General features: G+C 51.0%; 1 protein-coding gene across 1 annotated transcript in view; it reads right to left on the reverse strand.

Moving 5' to 3' along the window:
- The window catches only part of PITPNA (phosphatidylinositol transfer protein alpha), a 37,617-nt gene extending 26,093 nt beyond the window's left edge, over positions 1-11,524 (reverse strand). Inside the window, exons 1-3 of the mRNA XM_082370853.1 lie at positions 11,365-11,524; positions 7,272-7,302; positions 2,426-2,571 (exon numbers count right to left, since the gene is read on the reverse strand). Of these exons, the coding sequence (XP_082226979.1) occupies positions 2,426-2,571; positions 7,272-7,302; positions 11,365-11,384 (197 nt within the window). The 5' untranslated portion in view covers positions 11,385-11,524. The remainder of the gene's footprint in view (positions 1-2,425; positions 2,572-7,271; positions 7,303-11,364) is intronic.
- Between the last annotated feature and the right edge of the window lie 739 nt (positions 11,525-12,263).

The following is a 12,263-nucleotide window of genomic DNA, read 5'->3' on the forward strand; positions in this document are numbered from 1 at the left end:
CACGTGCCACAACTAAGACCCGATGCAGCCAAAAATAAAATAAAATAAATAAATAATAAATAAATCTTAAAAAAAAAAAAAGGACTTGATAAGATGAACAAGGAAGAGGGTGTTGTGAACCCATGGTTTCTGATTTGGGACAACTAACGGCTTTGGTCCTCATGAGGGGAGGTGGTCACGGCATTCAGCACTGCTGGGTTTCTTTTCTTTTCTTGGCAATTGGGTGTTTTGGGGTTAAGAGTAGTGGTAGGTAGCAGTTCAAAGTTTCCACCCTCTCCATAAGGGAGAAGGTGAGACATGTCCCACCCTCCATATGTACAGACCTCCTCTCTGCCACTTTGGTTGGACCAACTGAGTCTTGAGGAACCAACTGGCCCCTACTACCAGCCTCACTATCTCTTTTCAAAGTCCTCTTTAAAAAATACAAATGTACTATGGGGAAAGTGTGTCTTTTTTTAATTCATTAATTGATTTTTGGCTGCGCTGGGTCTTCATTGCTGCGTGCAGGCTTTCTCTAGCTGTGGTGAGCGGGGGCTACTCTTTGTTGCAGTGCGCGGGCTTCTCATTGCAGTGGCTTCTCCTGTTGCAGAGCACGGGCTCTAGGTTCGCAGGCTTCAGTAGCTGTGGCACGAGGGCTTCAGTAGTTGTGGCCTGCGGGTTCTAGAGCGTAGGCTTAGTAGTTGTGGCACAGGGTTTAGTCGCTCTGCGGCAATGTGGGATCTTCCCAGCCCAGGGCTTGAACCCATGTTCCCTGCAATTAGCAGGCGGATTCTTAACCACTGCGCCACAGGGGAAGCCCCAGAAGGTGTGTCTTAAGCCTTATTCTAATCAACAGTTAGTGGCTCAGTAAGGATTGGTTGGCAGTCAACTCAGAGGAGGACGAGGAGAAGGCATGGAGGGAAAAGAGCACAATGTCAAGGAAATGGGATCCTGGTGAGTTGGTCTTTTTTGTTTTGTTTTTTAACTTTTTGACCACACCATGCGGCATGTGGGATCTTAGTTCCCCGACCAGGGATCAAACCCGTGCCCCCTGCAGTGGAAGAACGGAATCTTAACCGTTGGACCACCAGGAAGTCCTTTGATGAGATTTTTTTCCCCACTTCAGTGTTGTTCTCTTCCTGGCTCTGGCACTCACAAAATCCTGGACCCCTCTGGGCTGGCACTTTTACATCCCTAGATCAGCAGACTACATTAAATCAGCAATTTTACCAAATGAAAATGAAACTGCTTTGCTCAGTTTAATTGACTAGAGATTAAGGTTCAGGTTTAAGTTGCACAGCAATGTGAATGTTACTTAATGCCACTGAACTTAAAAATGGTGGGACTTCCCTCGTGGCACAATGGATAAGACTCCGTGCTCCCAATACAGGGGGCCCAGGTTCGATCCCTGGTCAGGGAACTAAATCCCACATGCATGCCACAACTAAGGAGCCTGCCTGCCGCAACTAAGATCCAGTGCAACCAGATAAATAAATAAATAAGTAAATATATTTTTTTAAATGGTAAAAATGGTTAATTTTGTGTTATGTACATTTTACCACAATTAAAAAAAAATAGCAGGTTTATTTTTTCCAGTACTGGGTAGTTTCTAAAACTAGATTGATTCAATTTCCATTCAAGCTGGTATATGTTTACTATGGCTTTCAATGTCCTTTGGGCCAGCTTACAGTTTACTGAAGTATTACTGTCTTGGTGAGGGATTCAGCAATTCTGTGGTTTGCAATGGATTTTGGTACAACAATCAGTTCAAGCTATACTCTTAAATACTTATGCCTTTGATCCAAAGAGAGGTACCAAAATTTCTCCGGTAGCTGATTTCACAATATCAGAATTTAAAATACTACCTGACTCCACAATTCTACTTGTAGGAACATTTACTATAGATTTACACACATTGAGTATATCAAAAGATTTGTGCAGAAGGAGTTTTAGTGGAGTACTGTATGTAAACATCTGGAAATGACTGTAAATATACGTCAAGAGAAGACTGGTGAAACAACTTCTAGCACATTTGTTCAAAGATACGACGTGTACTTTAAAAGAATGAGGCCAAATATGCTGACAGTGAAAGAGCCATGACATGATAAGAAAGAAGAGATCCCATCTCTGTCAGATAACAAAGGAAATGAACAGCCATTTACACACACAGTGTGTGCACACGAACACACACACACACACACACAACTCTGGTACTCACAGACAATGGAAGGGCCCACACTTCTGAGAACTAGGAGCCTGGTGGGGTGAGTACTACTTTTATTTAAAAACAAACAACCCTTTAAATAAGCAAAGAAGAACCACCTCTACCTACTCTCACAGGTGAAGCAACTTGAGCAACCAGCTAACAACTCAGAAAACACCCCGAATGACCCGCTGTCTCCACTTTGATACCAGGACGCCTTCGCTCTGCGGCGCAGCCACCTACCTCTGTAAGTGGTAGATCTTGTGCGTGTACTGGCCTTTCTCGCCGTCCTTTTCATAGGGCTCATTCACCAGGACCTCCACGCCTTCACCACCACCCGTTTCATTTTTGCTGGCCTCAGCCACAGAATACAGCTGCCCTACTTGATACTGAAGAAACAGAGAGATGGGAGTTACTGCCAACGCAGAATCTTCTCGATGGCTGCACACAGTCCAGTTCCCAGGAACTGTCCAATTAGATCGCTCTGGGACCCCCTGATCCGGGAGCTCATCCCGCAGTTTCTCATGTGGCCTTGCCCAAATCCGCCCAGAGCCACTAAGCAACGGTGCTCCGTGGCCTCTCTTTAGCCATCAGGTGTGTTTAATTTCATCTTTCCCATTTTCACATCCTACTTCAAGGCTTAAGGAGGCAGGTGAATATGCTTAATCTCACAGCACTGTCCAGAAAATAGAGTCCAAGGTAGTTTTTGCCCTGGACCTGCCTTTGGTCCCAGATCCCCAAACAAGATCTGGGTTGGTTGGTAGAAATCTCTTTATCCCATTCATTTAAACAGATCCTAACACGTGACTTCTTGTAAAGAAAGGTACCCAGTGCACTGTGAAATCCACAACCCCTGCTATAAAACTGGCTCATCTGCTTGTTTCTTCTCCAGCGTTGGGCCCCTCCTCACCCTGCCAGCAGCTCAGAGAGCAGTCCTGTAGGAGACCAAACCTCCTGATGCTTTCCTGATTCCTGGTGGGGCTGAAGCAAGCGCCCTGCTTCCCGTATTAGATAGCACAGATTCCTATCCCACAGGGCTGGCTGGGTGCACCCTCTATGTTGGCACTTACTAGATGGCCAAAGCCTAGTTTTCCTTTATTTGGGTCACATGCCACCCTATCAAGTCACCAGTCAAGATCACTGGGCTCCTCTGATCCCTCAAGACAACTCAGTATTAGGGCCAATGACCTGGGCAGTGCCCAGGCCTGGCCCTTCTGCTCCCTTCTCTCTGAGGGAAGCTGTCTAGAGGGGAAAATGAGGTGAAAAGAGAATAAACAGCAACCGTTAAAGCAGGAAGTTACGCCTATACCAAAGGATGCATCTTCCCTATCACGGCCAATGCCACCAGGCACAACAGTTTAGGGAGTATGAGAAAAAGAAACTTGACTATAGTTTGGGGAGGGGTTGGGGATCGATTTTCCTCACCCTCCACGCCCCCTCCCCAAGCTCCTGGTACTCTCAGGAGTGAAAGACAAAGGTCTTTCTCCCTTTGAGGCCTGCTCTACCTGGCAGCCTCCTAGGTACCACAGGGACGTTTCTGGGCAAAACATGGAAGGAGGTAAGGCAGCACACCAGGACAATTCACTGTTCACCACGAAGCTGAAAGACCCCTAACTTCCAAAGCAAAAATGCAGTACAGGATGCCAAGGAAAGGCCCAGGCAAACCGTCAAGGCTGGGTTAATCCTGTAAAGAGGAACATCTGGGTGAGAGCCAGTCACCTTGACCTTGCTAATCCAGAGCAACATCAGGGCTGCTTCAGTGCCCCCAGGGAACCCCAAGCTGTCCCTCTGCCTTTCCAAGTCCACCCCCTAACAGAGGCATACATGAAAACCCCTATCAAGTGGGTCAGGATTTGGCTGAGCCAGGGGTTCCTAGGAGGCAACAGTAATTCTGTTTCAGAGAAGAGTCATAAGAACATCTAACCACTGACTCAGCAATCCTAAAGGGAAGGGGAGGCCGGTTTTACCAGGCCGGTGGAGAGGACTGGGGGGCCGGCTGGTGGTGCTGCTTGCGGAGGGGCCCCAGCAGAGACTAATCCCCTTCATTTGGTTCCTCTTCAGCTGCAGGAATCAGAGGGCAGGCTCTAAGAGGATCAGTGTGTTGGGCTGGCATCTTCCCCTTTTAATCTCTCTTGATATTCTGATCCTTTAATCCCAATGAGACATGTAAGGCAGTTTTGTTAATCCTAAGAGGTGAGTAAGACTAGCCTCCACAAGCTACAAGTAAGGGACACTTTTCCTGTCAGAGGGTTCCCTTTGGCACTGTTGCTCTGCACCCTGGGAAAGCAGAAAGCAGCCAGACTCAGATGGGGTAGAGGTGGGGGATGGGGATCAGAACATTAAATCAGATAAAGAGCCCCAAGGAGATGGGGATTCCAGCCTCCTCTGGCCCAGGACAGTGCTGCTCCCTGCCCTGGAGATCTGCTCCGTTGTTCCCAAGAAAGAAGACAGCTAAGGAAAACAGAGACTCCACCACTTTGGCAATCTGGGAGTGGGAGCCCAGGAAGATATAGTGGGTGGGCCTGAAACATGTCATGAAAAACAGCACAGCTGTTGGTCCCACCCCCATGGACCTGCCAGCCCAGGCACCAAAGGGGCCTGGTGCCATGCATCTCTGGAAATGAGAAGTAAAACAACCCTACCCACAGTAGGGGGTAAAGGCGGGCCGAACTGAGCAAGGAACCACAGGTGGACACACAGTGTCCTGATGGTCATAAAGACAGGGGCTTCTCTATTCTCTTTTCATTCCCCTTCCAAATCAGAAAGCTCTGAGGGCCTCCAATTGGGAAGTGAATCCAACAGCCACATGACACGGGGCTGTTCCCATGGGAACCGTTAGTCAGGATGGGTTAGCGATAAAGACTCTTGAGAAGGTTGGTCATTACTTATTTCTTCTTTGGCTTCCGCATTCAAGATTTTCTGATCTTCTGGAACTAAGGTTCAAGCCACTGAAAGAGCAGCTCCTGCTTCAATGCTGCACAGGCCAAGCACTGCTTTCTCATCAGTGGTTTATGGCTGAGAATGCGTTGACCATCACCAGGCTTACAGATGAATCGTAACCAGTGCTTACTTCCCAAGCTTCTGCTTTCAGGCTCAGTTCACCCCACAATTTCCTCAATGCTCCAAAAACAAACCACCACAAACTGAAAACCGCCAATTGTGGACGCTCTCAAGGTGAGTTCCCCTTTCCCTCCATTCTTGGCTCCACCATAAGCAATCAGCCAAGAGGTGCCCACGGACAGTGCTGGCCCTCCTGGGTCTGCCACACCTCTCAGAGACACTCCCACCTGTCATTCCATCAAGAAACTCCCTGCAGGGGGCTTCCCTGGTGGCACAGTGGTTGAGAATCTGCCTGCCAATGCAGGGGACACAGGTTCGATCCCTGGTCCGGGAAGATCCCACATGCCACGGAGCAACTAAGCCCGTGAGCCACAACTACTGAGCCCGCATGCCACAACTACTGAAGCCCGCACACCTGGAGCCCGTGCTCTGCAACAAGAGAAGCCACCACAATGAGAAGCCCGCGCGCCACAACGAACAGTAGCCCCTGCTTGCCGCAACTAGAGAAAGTCCGTGGGCAGCAGCGAAGACCCAACACAGCCAAAAATAAATAAATAAATAAAATAAATTTATTTTTTAAAAAAAGAAACTCCCTGTAAAAAAGATCCACTTCACCCCTAAACACCACTTGAGGAACTCCTGAACTCCCGGGGAACATCTTCCTCACTGGGGTGTGGGATCCTCCTGTACCACAGAGAGAGAGGCATCGGACGCCCAAGTTTCAGGGCAAGTAACGTGCTGGGGCCTTCCTGCTTGGCCTCCTGGTTTGGAAAACCATCACTTGCTGTTTTTTCATAAAGAGAGCAAGGACCCCAAAGGAGATGGGTGAGCAGGGCTCCCCCAAGTCAATAGCTCTCAGCCCAAGCCCGTGGTTCCCAGGCCCCATGTACACCTCAGGGCCCTCCAGGGATCGCAGCATCTACCCAGCCATCCCCTCCCCCAGCTTCCCCAGTCTCATTTCTCTTATGCTCCTTTCCCAGAACTCCCACATCACGTTCGAGGCCCACCCTGACCCCTCCCCCAGGTCTCCACAGCTCTTAACAGACATACAGCCCACCACCAGAGACAATTGTCCGGGGGGCCAATGCCTGCCCACCCTCTTCCGGCGCCAAGAGGCCATTTGTCTCATCTCAAGTGTGCTGCGGGCTCTGTTGGCCTGATCTCATTTTTCGAAGGTCCATTTCATATTTGGAACAGAGTGGAAGTTATCACAAGAGCTGACACTGCAGGAAAGAGAGCGACTGAGGGCACCATACTGGCTGAGCAGCTTCACCCAAAGTCGAGCTTAACTGAAAGCTGAGGGGCCTGTGGATTCCAAAGGGAGCAAAGGACAAGGCTGAGCTGGGAGAGGAGAGTGAAGGAAGTTCAGAGAAAGGGCGGGACAAGGGAGGCTCTGTGACAGTCTTCTGCTGTCCCAGAGACCAACTCTGAGTCAGCACGGCCTATGAACCTTCTTGTGGCAAATCCTGCCAGATCCCTATACGCAGGAACGTCAGGCCCAAGAACCATAAAAGGACAGAGGGCAAGCCAAGCCCATCTGTCATTCCCTGCCCTCCGTAAAAGAAGGGTTCTGGGCCTCGGTCTTCCTAGCAGTCACATGGAGTATGGCTAGGGAGGGCCTCAGAGATTTCCAGTCCTGCTGGTTTGTCACACAACCAGAGAGAGCCAGGCACACTTCCCTGTTGAGTCACAGAGGTCCCAGAAATGCACGTACTTAATCCCCTCAGTAATAGCTCCCCAAACAGGCTGAGTTCTAGCAGGTAAGAGGGGCTGGTTTAGTGTCTATCCAAAGTTATCTCGCTGGTCAACAGCTTGAGGCAGGTTGCACATAGTTGGTCAGATACATAAGCGCCTTCCTTCAACTGAAAATTGCACCAGGAAAATTCACATCAAGTACTGATTATCTCTATGCTAGAACAAACATGAAAACCACAAGAAGATACTACTGTGGGCCGCCAGGAGCCCGACTGAGCTAAGGGTCACAAGCAAGTATATCCAACTATGAATAAAAAGAAGAAAAAGGACTTACCTCTTCTACAGACACAGGTAGGATGACTCGACTGCAAGAGAGGGAAAAGAGTATCATCTTCAGGCTCTGAAACCTGCTCTCAAAGCATCATCTTAGAATGGTATTAAATGTTTCGTTGCATGTGACACTACACTCACTGTCAAAAACCCAGCAGAGAATGGCCCCCTGAGTGCTTCAAGGCTACGACCCTCTGTTCCTTCTGGCACTTCATTTAGAACGCTGTGATTCAGTGCAAACCTGTCCCCTCACCAGCTACTTTCCAGGCCTCTGACTCACATCTGGAGCTGTCCTCTTCTCCCTCTCTCCCACTAATATCTTCCCCAACAAAACTCGCCAATGGGTCTACCTCTCTCTGTTAACATAGGAGGTTAACACAGGAGGACTCACCCCTGCAAACTCCGAAGCCAAGATGAGGATTCAGACCCAAAGAAGCAGGTCCTGGGGATTTACCTCTCTGTGGACCCAACCTCCCAACAACAGCCCTCAAGGTGAAAGGCTAGGAAGGGGCCAAGCTCCTTGGAGAATTAATCACCCTAAGAGCATGCACCAACCATCTCTGCTCTGGGGCCAGATATTACAACACAAGCTACTACCACAAAGCCATCAAGAGAGGACACCTAACTTATGTCCTGACCTCCAGAAGCTGTCCAAAGACACCCCAACTGATCACTTTCTTTTCCTTCTCCATTTCAATGACTACCAATTGTTGGAGGTACCACCAATCAATCACCTGATGGAGAAGCCATGGCCAGCAAAGTCCCACACTGGTCAGAACTCCACACGCAGAGGTGCGAGGGCCAGCGACCCTTCTCTGGGTGGCTTGCATTTGTAATGCAGAGCAACGGCCAACCCCCAGCTCAGAACTGTGAGGTCAGAGAGCTGAGACAAAAACGCTTGGTTGTATTCCTACGAATCAAGTCAGCTCCCAAGCTTAGATCCTCAGTTCCCAGACCCTAGGTGGAACCCCCGGAGCCTCCCGCATCTTGCATGCTTGGTGAAGCACGTGCTGCTATGCTCTCCTTCCTATGCGGTGGTCCTGCCAATTGGGATCCTTGCTCCAGGCTGGTAGAGAGCGTGCTCACTAGTTTCTAGTCCCACAAAGGTCCCCAGATAGCAAGAAGACACCCAGAGGGATCTGAGAAAAACTTCACACTCAAGGCAAGGCACAGAGCAGAAAAGTAGCAGGAAAAACAAAATGGGCTCCAAGTCTCTACTGCCTGCTAACTCCCCTTCCTCCAGAATGACTCAAATAATGTAAATCCTGCAGGTTACTGGATGCTGCCACTAATGCTGTCCTCCCATTAGAGAAAGCCAACAGTGCAGAAAAATACTTCCAACTTGGAGGCCACAATTTCTGCACTCTCAGGAGAAACTTCCTAGAAAACAATAAGCCTTTTATCTTCAAGAACAGCAGTAAAAAATCACATCCAAGAATTTGCAGAAATCAAATCAAGGAGAATCCTGTTACAGGAAGTGTCAGAAAAATCAACAGGGACAAACTTCAGACCCTGGGCGGGCAGTAAGTCTCCCCCAAAAAGAGATGGGCATCAGCCAGTTCCTGACAGGATGTTCTGAGGCTGCTACAGGACAGCTGCACGCCCGGACGTTTCTCCCTGGCTCCTTGGCCGCAACACCACTCCAGCAGCAATAGGGCGCAATTCCAAAGGACAGGGCCACAGAGGCGGCGTGGGGCCGGGACCGGAGCGGTGCTCACTTCAGTGTGACCTTCACTTGCACTCTCCAGAGCTGCAGCGCTGCGGCCACAGCCAGGTGTCTCTGATGCCCCCCTCTTGGTCCCCCGCCCAGGGATGCACACACACGCCCAAGCACACACAGGGCACAAGTTGGGCAGAAAGGAAATGCGGATGCCAGGCAGGTGCTGCATACCTGGCACCTTGGACCTTTCCCTGGCAGACTTCAAGGGGAGGAGAACAAAGACTGGGAAGGGAGGCCCTCTCTTCAAAACTCACTCAGATCTCTTCTGAAGGTCCCTTCCTTTCCCTGCCTGACCTTCTTTACAAAACCTGCAGGTTTCTACAGATTCTAGGATTCAACTGGGAATAGAAAAAAAGAATCAGGAGAATGGGAAAAGTCTGTCATCTGTACAGTCAAGATTAAAATCCAAAGTGCACCATGCCCTCCTCTTGTTGGATTCCCAAGATTCTTCCTCCTCACCACACAAAACTCTGTACGCTGGCTGGATCAGCATCAGATCGGATGTCAAGAAATAGAGGTGGGGGGACTTCCCTGGCGATCCAGTGGTTAAGACTCCGCGCTTCTACTGCAGGGGGCACGGGTTCGATCCCTGGTGTGATCCCTGGTCGGGGAACTAAGACCCCCAAGCCGCACAGTGTGGCCAAAAAAAAAAAAAACAAAAGGAAAAGAAAGAAATAGAGGTGGAAGGGCTTTGAAATAACACTCTTCAGATGAGGTGTCAAGCTGGGATGACACCTGGGTCTCTTCCCTTTGCTATCCAAAGCTCCACACTATATACAAAAGTCCTAAACACCTCCAAGGAGCAAACCAGGTGGGATGGGGCAAAGTCCCTTCACTGACAAAATGGAAACAGCTCTCAGCACACCTGCCTGGCTACCAAGTGAATTCCACCAGTTGCTCTCTACCCAGACACCTCCCACTTCCAGACTTTCTGGGCTTCTGGCCGAATGCTGCCCACTTGCCCTCCCCTCCAGGGAAGCACAGTTTCACTGAAAGTTCTGCACGTACACATCCAAACTCTCCTCTCCACCCACCCCCAATCTTTCCTCTTTGAAGAGAAAAAAAAAAAAGTCCTAAGATGTTTACTTGAAACCATGAGCTTCAGGAACGGGTCATCTCATATTTGAAAGATTAGCAATCCGAATATCCCCACCTGTCATCCAGTCCCATGGATTTCAGGAGCAAGCCCATCTCCCTGCAACTCCTACCAGAAGTCACTCATCTCCACCGCCCATTAACTACTCAGAAACTCCCTCACTCTTCACCATTTTCCCTCAGTCAATGGCTTTATGAAAATATCAATTCCTCAGAGCAATTTCCCCATCTCTTTGCACCAAGACTGAGAATCCCCCAGAGACACGCTGGCCCTGTCCCGCACCCCAACTCCAATAACATGTATATTTACTCACAAACATACTCTTTTTCCAAACTGTTCTCCTCCCTGGTAACATCCTAGCTCTCTCCATCACCATAACTCCCTCATATCACTTCAGCCCCTGCCCAATATTTTCTGGACTTCTCACCCAAGTGTCTCCAAGTCCCAAGCAATCATCCTAAGCCTTTTTTCCCAAATACCTCGTCCTCTGCCCCCACCACGTGGGCACCATGTCACACCATCTGTCCCCTCTGCTATCTCCTTATACCCTTCCCCTGTCGCTCAGCCTGACCCTGGCTCCCTAGTCCTTTTCCTGTGTCTACTTATCACAATCCTTCCCCTGATGCCTAAGGCAGCCACTCCTCACACCCCAGGTTGCCCTCAACACTCAGCCTCATCATCCCAACTCCATTCTTGAAGCTGTCTTATCTGATCTCCCAGTGCCCCTTGGTATTTTGTTCAGCCCCAAACCCCTCTCCACTCTGGTTGGCTCCCCGGCTCCCCAGCCCTCTCTGCCCTTGTCTGACCGCTCCTCAGCCACTCAGACAACTCCTCCCTCTCCAGTGGGTCCTCTCAGCCAGTCCTGCAGCTCTGGCTGGCCCCTTCCTCCCTTAGCCTCCACTCTAGGACCACCGCACATCTCATCCAGCACCCTCGATCCCCTCAGCCCCTCCTCATGCCCTGTCCGGCTCTCACTGTCCCCTTGACCTCATCTCAGGCCTGCCCGGCTCTCTTTGTCCCCTCAGCCTCTCCTCAGGCCTCTTCGACCCTCACTGCCCCTTGGGCCCCACCTCAGGTGCTGTCCCTCCCGCTTTAACCCCGTTCGGCCCACCTCGGGCCCTATCCGGCCCTCGCTGTCCCCTCAGCCCCTGCTGGGCCGCCCATCCAGCGCTCTCCATCCCGTCGGGCCCCGTCCGTCCTCCGCCAGGCCATCACCCTCCCTGCTCGTCATCCTCGACTCTCCCTCCCTCCTCGCTTCCGCACGGCCGGCTGGACACTCACTACTCCTTGAGCAGCACCATGTCGCTTCGCGGCTCGGCGGCTGCCCGCTGCCCGCCCAGCCTCCCGCCCGCTTCCCGGCGGCCGCTCTCCCCGTGGCCCGGCCCGGCTGCCTGTGCGCCTTCGTTGTGGTCTGCTCTGTCCTCGCCGCTCTCGCTGCGGTCGCCGCGCCGGCTCCTGCCGCCCCTGCCTCGCCGCCTTCCGCGCCGCTGCCGACGCCGCCCGGAGCCCCAGTTCCGCAGCGCCGCGCGGGGGCGGGGCGTCTCTGCGGCAACCAGAGCGTCACGCGCAGCGCTGCGCGCTGACCTAAGCGCGGAGGCGGAGCCTCCCCGGGCCCGCCCCCTCCCGTCCTTAAGTGGGCCGCGGCGCTGGCATCCGCGTCCAGGGTGGGTCCCAGGCGTGCGCAAGACCCGGGCAGTAGGTGGGACCGACACCGAGGTGTGCCGCAGGGTCCTAAGGGTGACTGTTCATCTGCAGGCGGAACAGATGCCCCTGTACGGTTGGGCCTCCCCTGTGGTGTGGTTTGAGATCTAGGAAGAAGTTGTGTCTAAAAATATTAATAATGGCCAAGTTTACGTGCACGTGCTCTTCTAAGGGCTTGACTCCTTACAACAGCTCTACCAGAAATGTATTATTACTCTCCGCATTGACAGGTGAGGCGGAGGCAGAGCTTAAGAGACTTGCTCAAGAAAAAAAAAAAAAGAGAGAGAGAGACTTGCTCAAGTCCAAAGCTAGCATGTGATGGGGCAGAGATTTTCACCTTGCTATCTTAGTGTAATGTCTTTCTTTTTTTTTTTTTAATTTATTTTATTTATTTATTTATTTTACTTTTTGGCTGCGTTGGTTCTTCGTTGCTGCGTGTGGCGAGCAGGGGTTACTCTTCGTTGTGGTGCGCTGGCTTC

The sequence above is a fragment of the Balaenoptera borealis genome, assembly GCF_965194805.1.
Source record: "Balaenoptera borealis genome assembly, chromosome: 20".
Classification (NCBI taxonomy): Eukaryota; Metazoa; Chordata; class Mammalia; order Artiodactyla; family Balaenopteridae; genus Balaenoptera; species Balaenoptera borealis.